We start from the raw sequence: 22,635 nt of genomic DNA, 5'->3' as shown, positions 1-22,635 counted from the left end.
GTAGCAGGGAGCTTGTCACAACATATTAGCAGGGAATCTCTAGATAATTCGCTTCCATCAGCTAAAGTATGTCTCATTTTCTGAGAAGATTTTAGGAAACTTTTATACATGTTATACTGGCTCAGCAAATGGCTCTGCCTTGCTTTGCAGGGCTTTAGTATAGCCTGCCTGATCCTTCACCTGATGCTTTTCATGGTTTCTTTGAGTTGGTTTCCTTTTTTCCCCCCATATCTAGTGACTTTATTCCTTCTCCAGCTCTGTCTCAGCTATTCAGAGCTGCAGCCAGCTGTCTCACCAGCTGTGGGAAACTCTTGACATTTCCTACTTCTGTGTCTATCAGGATCAAAACAAAAGACCCATGTGCTGAAACTGTGCCCAGTGTGAAAATGCTTAGGCATTTAAATCCAGGAGCTCTCAAAGGCTTCCTATGGACAACCTACAATTTTTGTGTCGCAGTATGACTACATGCTACATGGCTGTGGCATGGCTCTTTCGGATGGGAAGAAAGGAGCTTACAGTGACCAGTCCTAGTGTGGAGACCTTCATGGTGACAGATGACCACCTTCCTCCACCAAGTAATGTAAAAGTTAAAACAAAATGAACAGAAAGGACAAAGGTGAAATGCACAGTCTGGCCATGCAAAAATAGTTAAGTGCCTTAAAATCTCCCAAGTCTGACACCAGGATGCACTTGGGCCATTGCCCCAGTGAAGACAATGTGAAGTGTTTCCCAGCAGCTGACTGATCTGGTGTTAAATAACCCCAGTTGCTATTAGTGGGACTGGTTAAATGGCAGGAAAGCGCTCATAGATCAGCCTGCCTCATCCTTACAGCGCGGTGATTAAATGGAAGATCTATCGTCTGGGTAATATCCACAGAGCAGCCGTTAAGTTGTCTGTGGGCCAATCCAGCTTTGGCTGGAGTAACGAGGTTAATCACACAGATTCATTTCACAACAATTACTTTTGCTGCTCAAGCTCTACACACACCTTCATCACAGCAGCATAAGCACAGTAAAAACCACCAGGGATGGCACTGAGGGGCAGGAATAACCTGAGTTTCGTTGGCATCTGCTGGAGTTTGGGGTGAAGCCGTATTCCCACCCTCAGAGTGGGGGCAGCCAGAGCTGCTTTACAGGAGGTCCAGCCTCTGAACTCACCCCGACATGGGGAAACAGGGCCAAAAGCGACTGAGCATGATCTCAGCTTTCAGGCGCCAGGTTTAGGGATTGAAATCCTGCCAAACGCTGATCTGCATCAGCAGGGTTTCCCTTCTCATTCCCAGATGGGAACTGCAGCATCAAAAACCTGTTGTTAGAGAACAACTTAAGGCTCAGCCTAGCTCTTCCTCACAGAGACTTACATGAAATCATAGCAGCTTGAAGGGCCTAGAGCAACCCCAGGACCTGATGGGATCACAGAGAAGAAGGGGTGGTCTCAAACAAGATGTAGAGGCTCCTTCTCCCCATCAAGTCAAGCTAAGCACTTCTGGTCCCTAGTTAAGTGTACTAAACAGTGACAACCGGGTGAGAATATGGGAAAAAGGCCCACTGAAGGCTGGTAGTAAAACTACAGCCAGTCAAGTTATCTCTGGTCTAGTCAATGCTTAAATTCAGGTAAAAGTTTGAAAATAGCATTTAGCTGGGCATCCAAACTCCCTAGCAGAAGTCAAAAAAGAGCCTTTCGGATTGCAGTGATGGACTCCTGCTCTGAGAACAAATCTCCAGCTTCTGGTGTCTGTCACCAAAAAGCAGTTTGCCTCTTCAACCATTTGAGTTTATAAAAGTCAACACAGATTCTGGATTGCCTCAAATTAGACAGGATTCTATCAATGGTGTTATATCAGCATGGCATAAACGTAATAGCTGCACACATTAGTTATATTCCTGTAATTTTTTTTTCTTCTTCCCTTGCTAAAAGAAAAGGATATGCACAGAGACATTCTCAGCAGCCAGCCAGAAGACTATTTACTCATCTGTCTCCCTGTACTTCATCACCCCTTGAGTGCAGCAGAGTGTCCCCATTGCAGCAGCCTGTGCCATTGCTGCCAGCCAAAAAAATATCTCCCTGGATGAAACCCAAGCCCAGCTGAAACTTGTTCGGTCGCGGATATAGCCTGAAATACAGACAATTCATCAAAAGCCTCATGGACTAGCAGTGAGCTTTACCTGCCCGCCAAGTACCCAGTCGGTGGCCACGTGGAAACAGAAAGTTATTTCTGGGCCTCATATTTGGGGCCGTCTTTGATTTTTACTGCTCGTCCTGAAGTGAGGTCTTGTGTGTGTGTGTGTCCCCTAGGTGGCATCTCCACACTGTGCGGTGATGGTCCCATACCGGCCCTGGTCTCTGCCGGGCTCCTGGCAGCCCCAGCACCCCCCAAGGACACAGCCCCATGTCAAGGAGTAGGAAGGTGTCTCTGTAGAGAGTCACCCTGTGCCCCAGCAACACCCCTCAGCCCCGCACCAACAGTGTTTCCTTGGGGGCACCTATTTATTCTTCTCACAGTGGACTGAGCTTGAAGGCAGCCGCTTCAGTTTGTGGTGAAAGGTCTGGATGCCTGAAAGGTCTTTAGCCCTCCCCTGCCCTATTTGCCAGTTTAATAACAGCTACAGCCACTGCCAAACTTTGAATCCCTCGTTGCCATCACCAGGAGCTACACTGAGCTCTTTTGTCGCATCTCCCGAAGTGAGACCCTGTAAACTCCCACAGATGTGTTGGAATCTTGCTCCAGAATTCACCCTGTTAAAAGCATTTGTATATTCTGGTTTGCCTCTGGAACGTCCTTTGCAAACCGAGTTTTAATCTTAGTTTACAATAAGGGGGGTTAAAGCACAAAGAGGAGCCATGATTTGCCCAAAGTCCCGGAGCTGAGCAGTAAGCTCACAGAGCTGAAAAACATGGAGAGAGGGCTCAAATTCCCAAAGTGACACTGCTCCCCAGCAGATACAGGCTGAGGAATTTGCACAGGGTGACTCTAGACTAGGTCCCTCTGATGATGGAGGAGGTGAAGTCCCCACTCATGACCCCCAGTCCTGCCCTGGGGACTCACCTGGGAAGATGGTCTGGGCAAGCCTATGGGGGTAGGTGTCAGTGCTTTGCACCTACCTGCCTACCCCAGTTCAGCTCATTCCCTATTCGCCTCCAAAACCTTTGGACTTCCAGGTTGTCCCATGCCATTTTCAGGATAATCAAGCACACTAGCTTGCTGCAGGTTCTGCCATCCCATTTTTGTCCCACCCCTGTCACTCTCCCTGTGTGCAGAAGCCACTCTGATGCCCTTCTCCCCCTGCCCCAGCCTTGTGCCCATTCCTGTTCAGGTCCCGTGCCTCCCTCTGCCGTGCCTTCCTTCTCTGTTCCTCCCCCACCAGGTCTCCTTCTGAGTCATTCGTGCTTTTGATTCGTTTATTCCTTTCAAAGGTTCCCATCTGGCTATGGTCTGTTCTTCCAGCCTCGCAGGTCTGTTGCTATTGCTGCTTCCTTCCTTCCCAGCATCCTCCATCACTCCTTCAGTCCCCCCTCCCCATCCTTCTCCTCCCTTCCCGCATTCCTGTTGTTACTCCTTTGCTCTGCTCACCTAGGAGCTAGTCTTCATTGGCTGGCATCCACTGGGGATGGCAGCGGGCTGTGTTCCCCCAGCCCTCTCCAGCCTTCTGGTGAGCAATTTGTCATGGCACTCCCAGGCTAGCAGCAGCTGCCCATGTTTTCTCTGACCAAACTGGGAAGGCAAGGGGGAAACAACTGGGAAACCACAGATATCAAAGGCAGGAGTTAAAGAAATGCTAGGCAAGTTGAGGGCCTCCAGAGCAAACATCTGATGGATTAAACAGACAAATGTGCCTTTCATTGCAGGACCTAGAAATCATGATGGAGTTTCATCACACCCCTGGAGGGAGGGGCTGCAATCCCTGGCTCCACACCGAGATGTGGAGGTGCAGAGAGGCAAAGCAGATCAAATTTGCACATAGCAAGGACCCAAGTCAAAGCCTCTCTGGTAGTGACCCAAGCACTGGTGCAGCCTCCACCATGACAGAGCACTTTGAGTGCAGCCCCCAACGTCCAGGGTCTTCTCCCCCTTGCTGGAAGCCAACACTGACACCTTGTTCAAAGAAGCACATTGCTATGACACATTTGTAATTTTAATTTCTTCCTAGATCAAGCAGGACTGCTCTGTTTCCAGCACCTCTCCCTCCCTGCTTCTGTCAATCTGCGGCAGATCTTCATCCAACCCAAGGTGCATGGATTAGCAATGCAGCTACACAGCCTGAGCCTTGCACTCTTGGATGTGATTCCTCTTCCCTCCACAGGTCAGCAGGATGTAAGTGCCTCCAAGAAGCAGTGCTGTGACCTACATCGCTTTGTTGGAGAGCAGGAGGTTATCCCTAATGTGCTGCTTGTAATGCACATGTGTGAAATTGCTGGAAGGCAGGTGAGCGTGTGGGCAGGGGACACACATGCACGCACGCACACACCTGGGCAGGGATGAGATGCAGCTGGCTCCAGCATTAGGTCGGCAGGTTAGCAGCATGACACAAATCACTGTGGCTCTCACTGCCCCTGTTCTGCTTTGTCCGCTGAGAGTGCAGGATGCACATTCCCTATAGGTCTGCCACATGGCATAATGAATGCGTGTTCTCTGCCTGGAGGCAGTGACAGATCACCAACACAGTCAGCTTTGACCTCCTTGCACATGACACTGCTCAAGATCAGCCACAGAGGAAGCTGTTGGGACATATATCGGCCAAGGAGGACAAGTCCCCTGCTCTTTCAAAAATTTTACCTTGCTAAGGCATTTCTTTGGTCCTCACAACTGTGTGTCTAAGGACACCAAGACCTTACAGCATCTCGCTGAGGCTGAACCAGGCTCCCATCTGCTCGCAGAGTCTCAATCTTTGCAGGCAGTTTAAAGTCATGTTGTAAATACCCATCTGCTCCATACACACCCCACGATACTACATCGTAGCCTCAGCAAGCCTCAGCTTTCTCCTTCCATCATTAAGGTGGCCAAGTCCAAGCCTGAACATATATCCGGGCATGAACACTGGGGGTGGGCAGCTACCTTGGACCTGGCAGGGCTTACTGACCAGATTAAGCATAACGAAAGATGGAAAGGGAAACTCCACAAAGGGCTTTAATGCCCAAGATCTCGCTAATTTGAAGGGCAGCCCAGTCACTAAGGTAGTTTTATACCATGATCCTAGGTATCTCCTTCCCGTAGTCACTGGAAGAGTGTGAGAAATCCACAGGCTTAGATTTCTCTATTTCCTTCTTAGCCTATTGCCTTCACCACCACTGCGTCCTATATAATGTCTTTATTTTTGATGTTTATCATTTTGCTCCCAAAAGTAATCCACAAGCTGCTGGTGGCCAAAAGATGCAGTGAACGTTTCTTTAGCAGAACACATACAGATTTGAATTTCCATCAAAAAATAAAAACTAAACTGCTTAAAAAGCAGTTGGCCCTGCCCAAGGCTCTGAGCCCGACCACTGCACCCGCAGGCAAGGAAGGACATGTGCTGTTCCCACAGCTCCCTGCCACGCTTAGGATTCCCTCTCTGTATCTTCCTCTCTGTATCTGCCACAGTTGTTTGGGTTTTCCCATAAATGATAGTTTTTTGCCAGACTCTCTGACACACAAGGCCATTATTCCAGAGGGAATGCCAATAGCACGGATTTCTGCACAAGTAGAAAACATCATGTACAAATGTTTCCTGTTCCCAGCCAGTGCTCCGTTTGAATTTGCAGCAGGCTTTGCAAAATGCCTGGGAGACTGGGACAGCTTTTAGCATGATGGTTGTGGCTTCACATGTCCTAAGGGGTTTTAGAGCTACAAATCCTGCATTGTCTTTAGTAAATTGTAGCCTCTCTGTGCCATGTTTTCCTGCCTCAGAATTAGGCTTGTAGTGATCTGCACAACCCATCTGCCCTCTCTGTACTCAGCCTTTCTGTGGGATGTCTTCATCCCAAGATGGAGCTGGCAGAAGAGGACACGGGCTGCCCCTTCCTCCCAGGGTGGGCTCACCCAGCCTGTTTGCGCCATGTCCTTTGGGTCAGACATGCGGGAGGCTCCTAAGGGGGAACCCACCTTTGCTCTGCAGATAAGGAAGACCAGAGCGATACAGCAATCAAGAGACGATCATTCCCCTCCCAAGGGCATACACAAACTTCAAGCACTGCCAAAATAAAGAGAAAGCTGCTTAAAGACTTGGCAAGAGGGGGATTTGGGCCCCCAGGGTCACCTTCAGCATGGTGCAAAGCAGGAGGCAGAGCAGCCCCTTGCTGAGGTCTGGAAAGATATTTCAGGACGTGCGGCCCTGCGGACACAGTCACCTAAAAAAGCACAGCTTCCCCCTGAGTGGTGACAGCGGGGAGGGAATGTGTTTGTGGGTACTGGCTTTGGGATGTCCTCACGATAGCGTGCGGGGGTTTTGTGGGGGCTGGACAAGGCATTACTCTTGCATGTCCACTGTGCAGCCAGGGCCCTGGCAGGGTGGATTCTGGCTCTGAACCAGCCCAGCTGCTTTCGCATGCATGAGAAAAAGATCAAATGCAGTTTGGGGGTTTTCACCTTCAGCTGATGCTATCTCTGAGGGAGGGGTGAGGATCAAGCCCTACAGGTGTGCCTGGGGCAGGGGGCAGTCAGAGGGAGCAGGACTCACTACTCCTGCAAAGTAAGGTGTCACTACTCCAGAGCTAGGATGCTTGGCTGGTCACAGCAGTCCACTAACCTAAGCAACTGCCTCCTTTGCTGCTGTTTAGAGTGTGCAAACCTCTGGGCCTGATTCTGAGGTCCTCTGGTTCCTCTTCTGAAACAACAGCAGCCCAAAGAGGTCTTTCAGTTCAGCCCTGTGAACATGGTAAAATGATTCTGCAGAGGACACTGCACATCCCTCTGACTTGAGCCACTTTTACCTGGGGAGGAAAGGAGACCTCTTGGCAACCCCCCACTTACTAAATTGCTGAACATGCGACCAAGCCAAACCTCAGGAGACAAGATAGGTGATGTTAAGAGAGCTGACGCACTTCTAAGATGGGATTAGCTGTCAGAAAGATTAACCAGTGAACGAAATGCAAAGAAAGGAGGAGAACCACAAATGACGTTATTGGAGACTGGGGCTGGCAGGCTAAGCAGCCGCTGCATTTACATCAGGCCTGCTTCTCCCCTGCCCTGCTCCCATGCCTGCTGCTCTATGTCTAGTTTTAGGTTAAAGGCCTTTTATCTGATGTCAAGCCTCCAGCATGCTCTAGGCACTCTGTAAGAAGTGATTCTCCTCCCCATGGTTTTCTGAAGGGAAGTGTACACAACATTTTGAGGGAAGCAGAAGTGACAGCTTCCCATGAAGTATCCATACCTTCTGAGATCTGCTATTAGAAGTGTCTACCTCCTGGATTAGACCTTCCTGAAGTGCATTTCTGTCCCATGCTGTAATCTCCCCTGGCATCCTCTGCTCCTTTGGCTTCAGGGAAGCCCCTCAGCAGATGCTAAATGAGTCAGCTTCACCGACTGGAAGGCCTCGGCTCCCGAGATAGCCTTAATTTCAAGGTGATTTATGAAAAAATACTCCCTTTGGGGTTCTTCCCTTTCTATATTTTTAACTTCTGGGTCACATTTTCTAGCCTTCACTTCTGAGCATACTATTATTTTATCCATTTAAGTGGAAGGTGACCATTACTGCATATCCACCTGACTCCAGGAGCTGGAGCTGGGATGAAGACCCATATTGTGAGACTCCAGGTAAACCTAAGTGGCAGGACAGTCCTCTGCCTAGAATTAAATGGAAACAATTCTCTCCTATGGGGGAGAGTCATTGCGATGACACTGCCAGCAGTGGCAAAGCTTTCAAAGCGTGGGATGTTTTCAAAGGCAGAAGCCTCAAACATGGCAAACATCTTACTGGAGTCATCTTGAAATATGGACTAAGCATTTGTCCCTGTATGAGCTGGGGCCAGAAGACAACTTTCCCTGGTTTCATCTTACATTCAGCCCTGCTCCAGTGGCATCCCAGTCCCAGCAGAAGCCAGGAAGTTCCTGCTGAATGCCTCAATTTCTAGACTGAAAAGAGGTGACTATTCTGCTGACTATTCGAATGCTTGGTGCACTTTAAAAAAGATAACCTGTGCATCTTGCTGAGCTCGTCTTCCACCAGGAAGTAGCTTTGAGTACACCAGTACATTGAAGTGCCAAGATGGAACCAAAACTTGCAAAATTACTTAATCTAGATGATAATTAAAAGGAAAGAGATGCTCCAGTTAGTGAGAGAATGAAGACTTTAGCTTTTTGGAGTCATCCTGCATAGCAACAAAACCCCATGTAGAGAAAAGGCCTGTGAGACCCCTGCCTCTGCCCTGGAGTGGATGTGATTGCCTACCTGTAAAGCAGACAAAGCTCTGAGCCATGACTATGGGCTGTCTATATTTGGCAGACCTGATTGTAGCTTTCATCTGCTGCTGCCCATTTTCTTTCTCTGCTCAAGATCTAAAACTACAGTTATCTGTACTGCTATCACGGTTGGTTTCTGAGCCGCTTCTCTGGATAATTGGCAAAACATAAGCAACAGGATTGACTGTATAATCAAATTACATGTTGAGGCTGCTAGCTGTACTTCTCTCAGCCTTGCTTTGGGTACCAGTCCCGCAGTAGCTGTTATTCCAGCAGCAGGCAGGAAAGAGCTACAAAAACCTTAGATAGGAATGATCTATAGTGGACACCTGCCAATGCATCCATGAGTGCCTGGGCGTGGACTGGGCCTCATCTTGGACAGTCTGGGGCTGGCCATGATAAAACAGAGAGATTCAGTGTTTCTGCAGCCCAGCATCAGAGTAGATGGAGCCTGACCCAGGCTGGATCCTTGGTCCCACCCCTCAAGTAGCCCAGAATGTGCACTTAGAGGAGGTACAGCAGTCAGGCTGCATGGAACAGAGCACCTACTTCAGGTGGGACCTGCTGCTTTGCAGAGACCTGGGGAAGGAGGAAAAACAGAGCTTGTGATTCACTCCTCCTCTCCTCTCGTTTTCCCTTTTCCTCTTCCTTTTCCTCTTCCTCCTCCTTTTCCTTTCCCTTCCCTTCTCTCATTTTTTATTTTGTTTTTCTTCTTCATCTGGAAAACGGAAATGCACTGCTCCAAAGGCAGCTCTGCCCTCTTATTCAGTGCTCTGCAGAAGCAATTACTACAGTTGCCACAGCAATGCTCTGTATGCATAAAGGGAGGAGCAGGCTGCCACGTACAAGTTTCCCATTCAGCTATGATGCCCACCACAACACGCATGCCAAAGGGAATCATATCCCCCTTCTAAACTGTATCTCCTTCTGCTGACTAGCTTCATGACTGCCTCCCTCTACAATAAACCACAGTCCATTGGTTGACTCTCACTCAGCAGTTAATTAGTCTTAATGAAGGCAAACTTCTGGTTGAGCAACGGTGGAGTAAAATGTGCATGAGAAACACAGTAGAGTCTGCTAAGTACCTTAATCTCTGTGGAATGGAGCATTATAGTCTTATCAGTCACATCTTCTGATGGCCAAGGGTCTTTAATCTGTAAAACAAGAGAGCAGACTAACAGAAGTCCCCAATAATTGACTGGCCTTCCTTATGGTTCCCCAACTGAAACAGTGAAGAATAAGCCCAAGCAACACAAAAAAGCCTAGTAGTAATGGCTCATTTACTCCCCAGTTCTGGAAACCACTCTGTGCAGCTGTAGAGAGGACCGTCACTTAATAATCATGACAGCAACACTTTGATATACGGCACTAGTGTCCACAGAGCAGCTACAGGATCACAGCTAATATGTGCCTGTAGAAAAAGGTTTTCCAGACTTATCTGGCAGCCCAAGCAAACCATTTTATAACCACACCATCCACAATAGCCACAGCTCTTTTCCAAAAGGCTTGATGGTCGTTGGATTTAGATAGATAGAGCATGGCTTTGGAAGACTTGCCTGTTGTCTCAAGGCATTCTGCATGATGGAGTATGCTATCACTGCTACCAAGCTGCATTACACTGAAGGCAGATGAAGATACAAGGCCACGTATCAGCCTTGAGCTTTGAACTGAGGCATCCACATATCAAAGACTATTGGAGGAGCTCTTTTCAAGCGAGACTGAAAGTCTCCTTGTTGTGAAACAGCACGGTTGCTAGGTAGTAACAGCCGGGACCACTGCCGACTCATTTACCCTTCTGGCTTCGCAGATCTCTGAAGCACTCTGGACTGAGTTGGCTGGCATCTTGGTACATACTGGCCATTTAATTAAGGTACAGGAGAAGGAAGTGGAAACCTTCAAAGAAATTCCACCAAAGCCTATAAGGAAAAGCCATTACAGGCAAGTCTAAGACCTACCTAAGCAGTTTCCCTTGATTCAAGTCCTCTTCATACTCTTCCCAGCAAAGTCTAATACTGCCTCCCAAGTCCATCTTCCCTTGCAGCCACTGGGCCATCTCGTCTCTGCTGCTCATGCTGTCACAGAGATCTCTTTTATAGAATTTTCCATTATGTTTGGATTTTTTCTTATTTTTATTTTGCTACTTTTTGCTCCCTGCATAGAGGCCCTGTGCGTCATTCCTTCTGGGTTTTATTTGATTGCCTTTTGGAGATGAAGAGATTAATATTTCATCAAATGTAAGGGGAATAAATAACCAGATCTGAAAGACATCCAGAATCTCTCCTCCCTTGACTGGCATTTAAGGGCCTTAATGTGGGGATGGGGAGGGGAGGAGAAATTTTTGCCCAAAAGAATTTCTGAGGAAGATGCAATTCTTACTGTGATCTCTGTAGGACATTTCCATTGCCAATGACATGGCCGTGCCCATGAGGTTGTGCTCATGGACAAAGGAAGGGTGTACCTAGCCTTGTTACTAGACATCAGTTGTAACCTTCAGGGAGATCCCATCAACAACTGTGGAAGATGAGGGAGACCTCAGGCAGGGAGACTAGGCAGAAGCCAGGGAGGGACAGACAGATGGCAGAGAGCAGCCTTTAGTCTAGAATGCAGAATCTACATGCAGAATCAATGCTTGTGCCTGAACTGGTTCCAAATGTACCTTCCCATCATGCTCCTCACAGCCAGCTACACAACATCACTTCTATCACTCCACTTCACCCCACACACAAAAGGTATGGACATGGTTCTTCACCTCTCCCCATGCCACTGTCATATGGTGGAGGCACTTGTGTGTCCCTGCCTCACCAGAGCTACATCCAGCCGCACCACATAAATATGAGCTGGCTTAGTGATGGGCATTGCCCCCAAAGGGCATGGTAGCACAGCTCAAACATTCACAAGGGAGGGATGCCATCGGATATCTTCAGCAGAGATGCAACCTGAGATGCCCAGTTCAGGACATATCCCAACACTGCTAACAGAGGACACAGCCATGAATGGGACAGCTCGATGACAGCAGGGTAGTGCATCTCTCTTTTCACCATACACAGAGCAGAGCTGGACTGATGGGATCAGTCTCCAGAATAAACCTGGGGAGCTTTTCCCAACCACAAACTATGGGGTTTCGTCTGATGGGAAATGCCAATTGGGATGAGGAAAAACATTTGGCAGATTTGGGCTGACTTTGCTAAAGCATTTTGATTGGGGAAAATAGTAATTATGACTACCATGATTGGTTTATCATTCTCCTCGAGGTTTAATTAGATGTAAAACAAAAGCTTTTGTCTTTCTGTTCCATTCAAAATGACACTTCCTCCCAAAAGAAATTTTAAAAATATGATAGGCTATTTTAAGTCACTCAGAAACCAAATGAAATGTTTAGTTAGATCACAGATCTTCGTGGGCTTCTCAGCTTCCTTGAGTTTGCTTTTTTTAATCTGCAGACACTGTTTTGGGGATCAGTGTCCTTATCCCCCAACAACATGTCAAAGTGCTGGTCCAGTCACCCAAGCTGGATCTGGGTTTAGCTTTCATGAACAGGTAGGAAGCAGCTCACGCACAGGCTGGCTTCCATGCATGAAAGTGGCAAACACGTAGTACCTACTACTGCATCACCCAGAAGCAAGCGGCAGCGTCTGACTTTTATCCAAAGCATTAGACTAGGATGTATAAATGTGTGACAAATCCCTGCTGGCTCAGAACAACATTCATGTATGATGCATGAGATGGGGATGAGCTCCACTTCTTTGCCTCCTCTTTGCTCCACCCATCATGCCAGAGGGAATCACCTTCCCCTCTCTACCTGGCTGGTGGCTTTATTTCCTTGAAGCGCTCAGCCTGGCCAGCAACTGAATGGGGCTCCTCTCCCCTCCCTTTGCCACTTCATCCCCATGGAGCACGTTGTAGAAACCAAGCAACAGCGGCAAGGCCAAGGACGAAGGCTTTCCTCTGCAAGCACGTAAGAGCAGCCCTCCCAGGTCAGCTCACAGGTGGATCTAGTCCAGCACACTGTCCTGGTCAGTAGTCAACCACAGATGTCCAGTGAAGAGTAAAGCAACAGGAATCCCTAATGAGAGCAACTTGAACTGTACTTCCAACTTCCAAGGACAGTGGCTAAGGCAGGGGCTGAGCCAGAGGCAGTGTGATAATACTTAACAGTCCCTTGACTCCAAATCCCTTGGAGCGAGGATAGGGAAGCACTGAACTAGCAGACTCTCCACTACTCAGTATCTCTAAGAACCAGCAGACAGGCATCCATCACAGCTGGTCAAAGCAGAACACTTCCTGCCTTGCGAAAGAGGACAAAAGAGGCTTCAAGGCTCAGTATGAACACTGTTAAAGTTATTTATCCACACCTACCTACCAACAGGGACACTGAGGCACAGCCCAACATTGCTGATCTCAGCTGTAGTTTTCTGCAGCCAAGCACACCAAGGAGTTACAGGCTAGACTTCTGCCAGCCTGGCCTGTGTGTCCTCAACTCTGAGAGTCCAAATAGGATTTTTTTTTTTCCCCCAGACATCACACTAGCAAGTAGAGCTCTGTGGCCCGCATCAAGCAGTGCTGGCACCAACCCCGTGTGGAATTTGGGACACCCGTGCTTGTCTCCTGCATATGCAGGCAACAGCTCTGGTTGCCTCCTCCTTGGCCATGCCTCACAAGAGGGACATGCACAGCAACACGCTCTGATTTTCTCCAGCTGTACTCGACGCAAAGTGGAGGGATGGCTGCAGGGAGGAAGGGGACAACACCAGGAGCAGTGGTTGTGTAAGTCACACGCACAGTGCCAAAGAGCCAGTGTCCTGGAGCTGTCAGGAAACAGAAGGGTCAAATCATGTGCAGTTACATAAAGAAATAATAATATACCAAAAGCAGATAAAGTCAGGCTAAATCACTGTTCTCCCTCCTTCCTGGATATCTGATATTTCTCTTCATTTTCTCTATCCCTAATACCCTTCTCCCACGTTCGTTTCTCTGCTGCATGAAGGAATTTGAGATTAACCATGACGAATGGACTGATTTCCTTGTCTAGGGGACTGTTTTATTTTTCCTCTGCTGCATCTGACAAGTTGCATTTTCCTATAAATCCCCTCAATTAGGTCTTTAAAAAAGCACTGCATTTGTTTCCCTGATATATGGGGAAGGAGCTATCTTAATGTCCCTGGCAACCACTTCCTTGACTAAAAATAGTTTGGGTGCACTTTGCTTTCCTTTCGTCACCCCACAGTTTTGGCACCTGATAAGAGCATGGTCACTGTGTGCACCTTGCCCAGAGGATGAACCACAAGGCCTGAGGAGGGGGGAAAACGATGCTTTTGCCTCTTTTCTCACCATAACCAGCCTTGGCTCGCTCCTCCACTGCTCAAGAAGGGTGTGGGAAAATGGGGTCAAAGTCCGCTTTGCCCAGAGGACTTGAACCCGGCCTCTTATCCGCTGTCCTTTCCAGGCTCTTCTGGGGTGAGGGAACTTTCCTGAGGCCGCTTTGTGAAACTTTCGCATTTTAATTCGAGCTAATTGAAGCTCAAGGTAACATAGAGGTAGCTCTAGAGTCTGCCTCTCACGTCACTTGTCAGAGGGCTGGGATGTTAGGAGACCTAAGAAACGAGTTTCCTAAATTTACCAGAGCTTTACGTATTCTCAAATTCCTTTGCCAAAGCAATGACACAGTTGATTAAATCCAGCTAATGCCAGAAGATTTATGTCTGCATTGTTTATTCCTTTAACTACTGGGCCAGGAGCATTTACCCTCTGGAGCCTGAGATGAACCATCCACACAGGTCCTGGGTGCAATCCTGGGCTGGCCGCTCATGCCCTGGACCAGCCAGCAGTCAGCGATCCCTCATACTGCCATGTCTGCTGGTGGTGCTTGGAAGAGAGCAGGTTACGGCCATGGCCCCTGCGTGGTTTGGAGAGAGACACTTGCCACTGACATGTCAGGCACTTAGATATGTGAAAGGGGAAATGTGTCCGGTCCCCACAGGAGCATCGTGACTGGTGGAGGCTGCTGGGTGTCAATGCCAAGGCGACATCTCCTGTCATCCCTTTATTTTCCCGGGACACACCTCAACTCCAGTTATTTCCACAAGGAAAGAGAAAAGCTGTAACGTGCTGAGTGGCTCTTTCTCCTGCTGCTGAGTCACTGCAAGCAGGTAGAGTCCCGGCCCCTCTCCCTGGGGCTGGCACAGCGGCCGCGGCTTGCAGCAGCCCTCTGAGCCCCGGGATGGATGCGGAAGGTGTGCCACGAAACTCTGCCCCAGCGCAGAGAGTGAGTTTCACCCAGCGCATGGCATGCCCAGAGGCTCGACGGCTGGGACATGGGGAAGCCTGTCCGGTGTTTGCAGATGGGGTTGGCACGTCCCGAGTGCCCCTGGCACCAGCAGGAGCATCTCATGGTTAGGGTGGAGGGGGGGGAATCAGTTAAGGCTCCAGGAGCCTTGTGCTGGCTCCCCTGAGTGATCCCTTGCCACTCTCCAACCTCACCAGGACACGTTTCCACACTGGATATACGTTCCCCAACCCAGTGCCCCTCTCCCTGGTCAGTTCAAGCCCTCCTGTCCCTGCTGCATTGCCTATACCCTGCTGGGTAAACTGCTCTCCACTCAGCAGCCCCACCCCACCTCCTCTGTGACTCAGTTTCCCCTGTTGTAGCCTGGTCTGCTTCCTCCAGCTCCAAAGCCAAGCTCAGGCTATCCCGGGTTGCAAACGATGACTGTTCGTGTTGCAGGCACAAGGATGGACATGGGGCTGCAGGGGTAGGAGCAGCTTGCCTCTGCTGGGGGGGCTTCAAGGCACCAAGAGCCCCTGCTGCCTCCCCAGAGGGAGATGCTTGAGTGAAAGGACAGACCTTTGCCTTCCCTTCCCCCAGCCCCTCTGCCAGAGCCTTGAGCAAGATCTGCGACTACATAAATCCTCCCATAAATTGCAGGCAAAAATCCTTTTGCATACACACAGGTGTCCGCAGCCTCCACAAAAGCGCTTGCAGTGGCAGCAAAACGCCTGCCTTTGCGGAGGAATTGTCTCCCACTGGAAAACGGAGGGGCAGAGCTGGGAGACGCGGTCCAGGCGGGGCAGGGGCTTGCCCGCCCTATGCGAGGACCCCTCCCCAGCAAGGCAAGGCAGGGCAGGGCAGGGGGAGAAGAGGACTTCCCAAGGCAGCAGGGAAGTTTTGCTTGCAAAAGGTGCTGAGCGAGGGGATGGCAAGAAAGAAAGAGTTGCAAGGCACCGGGGCTGTGGAGGAAGGAAAGGGGGAGGAGGAAGCGGCAGAGGAGGAGGGAATGGGGGGGGGGGGGGAGGAGGAGGAGGATGGCAAGGAGAGATGTAACCCATCCCCAGCCGAGTAAGGGAGCTGGAAGGTGGGAAGCCCAGACGACCGGCTCAGAGCAAGATTATAAAAGGCAGGAGTAGGTTGTTGAGCAAAGGGGAGGGAGGGCGAAAGGCACCTGCTTCCGTCCGCACAGCTCAGCGGGGACTCAGGTCAGCAAGAGTCACGGTGCCAGGAGCCTGGGTCTGTGTTGGTGACCACCTCGTTTGCACAAAGCCTAGAGGATTTTACCCCAGACGGCAGAAGGAGCCCAGCAGAAGTGGGGACCACTGCTAAACATGCCTGGGAGAGCTGGGCGTAGTGGGAGTTAAGGATGGTACCCAGCATACGTCCTACCCTCCTCCTCTTCCTCCTCCTGCAGGTAAGATGCTCGCAAGCCCTCTTCTCCTAAATGGGCTCTCCTGCCTTTCTCCCCATCACCCCTTCGCATCCTGAACCTCTGGGTTTCTCTTGAGTGACTTTTTCATTGCATTGAATGAAGGGAAGAGTAAAATGAGAGAACCCATCACCAAGAGCCCCCAGGATTCCTCCAGACAAAGCATGGGGTCTTGGCAAGTTCCTGGTGCCTCCCAAAATGGGAGGCTGGCATTGGTGAAAGCATCAGTCCGGGGGGGGGGGGGGAAGGGGGACTTCCAACCTGGAAGTAGCAGGTGAAGGACAGGGCAGGTCCTCAGCCAGCTGCTGTCCTGGTGGTAGCCAGGAGATCCCAGCTCAGGGCTGGCATCTGGGTGCGGTAGAGGAGCCAGGGCAAGTGGCCCTGCAGAGCAGCCCAGCTCTGCCTTGCACCTCCCAGTATCACCAGCTGCCACCAGTTTCCCTTCTGCTGCTGAGAGGAGGCAGGGGGTGGCTGCTCTGGGGGTGTGATGGATGGGGATGGCACAAATGCATAGCCAAATTCTACCCCTCAGTTATTTTCCTAAGGAAACTGCTTCTTTTTTCCTAACTGAGCACAAGACTTTAAATTGTTCACTAAGGAAATGTAGCCACAGCTAATTTTGCAGCTCTGCACAAAATGCAAATGCTTTGTCACAAACAATATTTCTCTTCCCTGAGGACTCATCGAGAAAGCAAATGTTCCCAACCCAAAGAACATTTAAATCCAAAACCCTGGGGGAATGACAAGAAAAAAAAAAAACATTTTTCAGTGAAAACCTGAGCATTAAATTAACAAAACTGGATAAGCAGTTACACAAAGCGATCAGCTTTTTGCTTAAATCGCTATGTCAAGAGGGTGAAAAAGAATTTGCCTGGCTCTCTGCAAAATGCTGTCTCAACAGCACAGTTGCAATTGCAGAGCTGGACTGACACAAAAAGCCGCGGGTCAGCCCTCCCGCCTTAGCCGAGTTGCGGTTTGCCTCCCGTGGGCTGGTCTCAGAGCCAGGCACCCCCAGCAGCAAGACCAGGGAGGTGGATTTAGCTCCACATTCGGAACAGGAAAGTTCTCACGTAAGTGATGCAAAGAGCTCACATGTGCCAGCCAAGCCTGCTGCCAACTTGGTGTTGCTTTTAAAAGCTGCTCTTCTGAACAGCCTGCTTTCTTCTTCAACTGCTTGGTCCTAGTTCTGTTTTATGAGAGCTCTTTTGCGGTTGTGTTCCCTGGTGCAGATTTTGCTTGGCTATGGTATAAGAAAAGGTGAGGGAAAGCAGGACCTTTTCTCCCCAGATCTGTTCCCATGTGTGGGGACAATGCCGGCAAAGCCACAAACCCCATGCAAGAGGGGCAAGGTCTGCGGTGGGCAGTCTTGGTCTGACCACTAAGAGCATTTAATCCTACGAGGGGTCGCAGCCATCCTCAGACATGGGAAAACAGGTTCCCAATAGTGCCAGTGGTCCTCAACGCCCACCCCAGTGAATCAGAGACTCCCCAGCCACATTGGCCAGCCCTAAAAAAAGAAACCTCCGAGCTAGGTCTGGGAGCACAGCCCCAGCCACGCGCAAGGCAAAGCCTCTCCTAGCAGCCACACGGGCTAAAAGTGACCGCGAAACCACAGCCCGAAGTGAGCATGTCCCTGCAGCCTGGCAGACCCGCACAAGCGTCCAGCCACGCAGCGCAGAGACCTGCAGCAATCCAGCGCCGAGAGCAAGCGCAGCGGGGGCTAATCTCTCCTGCCTCGGCAGGTTCTGCAGCCTGCAGGTCTCCGAGCTGGCACAACGCAGGTGTTTCCGATGCACCTGGCTGTCGGCTCCAGTTTAGCGTAGGTTTTGTCCCCGCTGTCTTGCCAGGCAGACATCCCTTGGAGAACGGATAGATGGACAAAGAGACAGGCAGACAGATGTGCTGCAAAAATGTTCTTTTTGTGTCCTGCAAGTCCTTTAAACAGATGAAAGAAAAAGAAACAGTTCGCCTGCAGTTTTGTCAGGCACTGATAAAATCATTTGGAAAAGCCCTATTATTTTATGAAAATGAGTTTGATGGGGGGGGGGGGGAATTCCCCTCACCCTCCTCCACATCTCATCAGCTCCAGCAACAATAAACACGAAACCGGGCCACCACCCCTTCGCTGCTCAAATCCCTGCAGGAGACACGGAGCCTGCAGTAGCAGGACATGCTGATCCTGGGGATCTCTTCCAGTCCTGGGTTTCCTTAAAAGCCTGAGTTTATTCTGGGTGTACGAAATCACCCCCGTGATTTCGCAGCTCCAGTGAAAGCAGAAGGGAATGGCAATGGCACAGGCTGTTCCCAGAATAGCTGCTCTATCGCCATAGGATGAAAGTATAGAAATACAATGAGCCTAGCCTGCAGAGACCGTTCGACTCCAGCCTGAAACACAGCCCTGCCCCACGGAAATTCAGCGCAGAGCCTGCTGCAGGTCTGGCCCAGAAGTCTGTCGTGAGTGATGAGCTCAAGATGAGGTCCGAATCCATCACCAGCCCCAAGCTGCAGGATTTAGAGAGCCTGGATCCCACTCTGCCTTTGCTGGCCTGGGATGGAAAACAGTTTTCAGGCTCAAAAGAAAGGAAAAGTCGTTAGCAGAGGGTCCCTGAACAAACTCAGCCCAGGAGCCATTCCCCAACACTTGAAAGCTGTCAGTTAGGAGAAGATGGCTCTTCCTGAAGATGGGATAACACGCCTAGAGGCCCATCTGTTGTTCCCCCCCCAACTGTATGTTGAGCTAATAAAACAGACTCTCCCTCACTGTAGACAGTGCCCTGCTTCACCAATGAGTCACTCAACATGAAGCAGAACAACAAGATTCAGAAGTCAGTGGGCAAAAGCTTTTGCCCTATCTTTTACAGATCACAGTAGCTCTTCCACCCTGAAATCCTGTACTATCTGCCCTGAAAATACAACAGCAAAAACTGCCAATGCTTTACCATAGCTAGGGTTTCCTTAGCTATGTATGCAGATAAACTGGAGGAAAATTATAAGTGAATTAAATGGCACATGTACAACCCAAAGTATGAGCCTACAAAAGGTGGTAGTTGAGGGAAGGTGCATGGGGCAGCCAAGAATGGGACCTTGGGAGGTAATTAAAAAAAAAAAAAAAAGAACTTCAGCCTCAAAGTGTAAACATCTGTGAATGCACAAAGTTCTCTGGTCTTCAGCAGAGTTTAATACAACCTTAGAAAAATGGTCCTTCCCTTCTGACTCTGTCTATCACTCTACCTCTTCTTTAGTGGCCCTTGCTCTGGCAAATCCAGATTCCAGAGGATTTACTTTGATTCCCCTTCTCCACCCTGTTTGTGGCTTTCGTTTCCAATATCCAAACGCCATTCTTCTTTTTTTAGCTGTCCTCAAAAATCCAGGCCCCCTTTGATACACAAATGAAGCCAGAATTATTTATGGTAAGCAAGAGAGACAAGAGATTAATCCAGGGAAGCCTTTAATTACCCATAAATCAGGTTTTACAGGGCATTCATTTAGGCATGATTGATATTCTTTTGTTTGGTTCTGCATCCAGCAGGCTCATCATTTAAAAGGGAGAGTCTCCAAACAGAATAAATACTCCGAGCAAATATGCTGTCTACACAGTGACAAGGGCTGGCCCTCTAATATGGGTAAATTCATAAATCCACAGATTTTAATGCCAGATGGAGCTGTTATCACTGTCTGCTCTTCCCCTCCGAGTCACACCAGCCACGGGATATCACCCCTGTGATTCTTGCACTGAGCCTTGATCTCTCACCTGTGCTTTGTCTTGGTGCGGGTAGGGCTTTCGATGCTCCTGAGCAACTGAAGGGACAACAAGGTGCTTGTTAATCAAACGAAGGTCTTGGAGAAAGCTTGAACTCAGGGGGCCAAAAAGCAAGTCACCGTCCAGGCTAAGGCAAGGGAGTTGTAAGGGCAAGGCAAGGGGGTCTTTTCTGGGCCGAATGCTCCTTAGTATTTTCATTAGTTGCTCAGATTGGGGAGGGGACTTTTCAAAGCTGTGAAAGTCATCAAGGTGGAGACAGTAAGAAGCTCACAGACTGAAGAAGACAGCCTAGAAGTCAGTGGAGGCAGAGGCAAAGGCAGGGGACAGGGATGTGGCTGGGCAGCAGGACGAGCGCAAGGGGTTAGAGACAGTTATAAACGATGTGCAACTGGGCACATTGGAAATCGGGCATGCTGGAATAGGTGAAGGCACCATACTTGGTAAAGCATCGCAAGGTCACCTCCAGCTGCAGGCTGCCATGTGTCGGCCAGCTGTGCTGATCTGTGCCCGCCCTTGCTGCACTGCTGATGTTGCTCTGCCATCTGAGGTTGGCATCTAGCTCCTTTAAAGCTGACTGTGTGTTTAACACCTGAAGTCTGGCAACTTCTCCTGCAAACTCATGGTCAAATGTGGGCTCAGTCTCAGCTACATATCCTGGGAATCCTCAATGCCTAGTGAGGAAGAAGAGATGGGATAGACCGACTCTGCACTCAGCCCTCCACCTTCCCATGTGTCATTACTATCCCAGGAGGTCTTTCTTCCTCCACAAGTACTTTTGTACAAGTGTGAAGCAATGTGAGAAGGGGGCAGCAAGCCGAGCTGGGCCAGGGAACAGGACCAAGCAATAAGAAAGCGCCCCCATCCATCTGCATAGCCGAATCCCTTCTCCTGTTTTATTTGAAGCCACTGGATCGTGCTGCTTAACCCAGCTAATCACTCTGCCATCCAATTATGGCTATCTGCAGTGGAAAACCCAAGCCCCATCTTAGATCATTAATTAGGCTATGAGCCATCTATCTCACTGCTCAGAGCTGTCAGCCCTCCCCGCCCCGGAGATCGCATCTTGTTCGAGGCAACAAAATACCAAGGGGGGGGGCAAGCCTATCTCTTGGGAATATGGGAAGGGGAGGGTTGATGTCTGCCCCAGAGGGTAGTGAATTAATTAATATCTGTGGATCGCTTTGGGGAGGGAAAGCACTGCAGGGGGACTTTAATTGCTAATTGTTATTAATTGAATTGTGCTGCTGGGTCAGTGGCAGGTCAGAGAGACTGACACTATACGTGCATGTGTGTGTGTGTGTGTGTGTGTGTGTGTGTGTGTGTGCATCAGTTTGCTGCTCACACACATATTAGCAGCCGTGTCTCGGTGCCTGCAAGACTGTGAGCCTCATCATGCCAACGAGCACTGACACCATCTCAGGCCCTCGCATTTGTTCTCCCAGGCGAGGGCACCAGCCACCCTTTTCCCCTCGTGTTTCGTTCTCAACAAGGCACGAGGCAGAGGAAAGGTGTATGAGAAACCGAGCGATTCATTGCATCCCATGAGAGCACCATTGGCTGGACAAGCAGTGGCCAGAGCAGGATGGGACTCACGTGCCTGGGTTGCAGAAAATATTGGAGCAGAATCATATTTTGGTTTCTCGGTAGTGCAACAATCACTCGGGGGGGGGGGGGGGCTGATCCTGCTGGGGGAAAAGTTGGCATGAAGGAAGATGTGTGCTGCTTGGGGAGTTAAAGATCTGGGAGGTCCAAGGTGAACACAGTGGCATCAGCTCCTGCTGCGATGCCCCCATCTGACGGTGTAAAACAGAGACGTTAGCACTGCCTGCAAAGATGGAGGAGCCAATGCTGATGCTCTCTGCCATGACGGCTGTGGCAGCTACTTGCTGGCTCCAGATGGAGGAGAAGCTGCTGCAAATGCTAGACCTCATGTGCCCAGCAGGACCTCCAGCTCCCAACAGAAACATCTTCCCAAAAGGAAGCAAAACTTCAGGCTAAACAAGACCTCTGCGGGAAGCACCTGTCTCTAGAAAAGGAGACTGGTTTTCTTTCACCACACAGCTGACTGCTCAGCTGAGACTCCCCAGGATTTTGGCAGTCTGGGAGAGGTCACAGAGGTCTCCTTCACTGCAGGACATAATTTGGCATAGAGTATGTCAAATCAGGACTGGGAGGGTGCAGAGAAACGGCCTGTCTCTGGCTGGGAGAGCAGCCCGCTGCCATGGTAGACCTATTGGCACGTGCTTCGCTCCAGCCTTGGCAGGGCTGGGACCTGCTGGGTACCATGTGGCAGCTGACGCCAGTCCCGGGCAGTGAGTGTCTGGCAGGGAAAGCCGTGAAAGGACAGGGCTGGCTTTCACTTGCTCTATCTGCAAAGCCTGGGGAGGTTCAAGTAACCTGTAAAGGACAAAACGTAGACAAGAGCTTGAGCAACAGGGTGCAAAGTGCAGGAGCGGGCAGCGAGGAGCAGGTTCCCCACCAGGCCAGGGTGCTCTCCGCTTGTGCAAATCCACCTGGACCTACTGCTTTCCCAGCTCGCTTCCTGACAGCAGCATGGCCGAGGCAGATGGGAGGGGAATAAATCTTTGCCTCTGTCCAGGGCATTTGTCGCCCCGACATCATGCTCAGGCGCAGCTCGTGTCACCTCCCATGGTGTTTAAGCTGCAATGTCAGGCACTGAGGTGGCTGCAGAATGGTCTGCTGTCCTACACTGCTTCTGGGTTAGAGCTCTGCACTGTATTTGTATGAGACAAAACACACTGAGCCCGGCAAAAGAAGACGTTAAGGTTTTTGTTGGTTTGCTTGA

At 50.0% G+C, this 22,635-nt stretch overlaps 1 protein-coding gene across 1 annotated transcript in view; it reads left to right on the top strand.

The window, feature by feature from the left end:
- Positions 1 to 16,006: 16,006 nt before the first annotated feature.
- The window catches only part of CRHR1 (corticotropin releasing hormone receptor 1), a 30,936-nt gene continuing 24,307 nt past the window's right edge, over positions 16,007 to 22,635 (top strand). Inside the window, exon 1 of the mRNA XM_062595608.1 lies at positions 16,007 to 16,054. Within this exon, the coding sequence (XP_062451592.1) occupies positions 16,007 to 16,054 (48 nt within the window). The remainder of the gene's footprint in view (positions 16,055 to 22,635) is intronic.

The sequence above is a fragment of the Rhea pennata genome, chromosome 26 (genome assembly GCF_028389875.1).
Source record: "Rhea pennata isolate bPtePen1 chromosome 26, bPtePen1.pri, whole genome shotgun sequence".
In the NCBI taxonomy this organism is placed as follows: Eukaryota; Metazoa; Chordata; class Aves; order Rheiformes; family Rheidae; genus Rhea; species Rhea pennata.
Note: the sequence above shows the minus strand (reverse complement) of the source record. Positions and strands in the feature narration are given on the sequence as shown.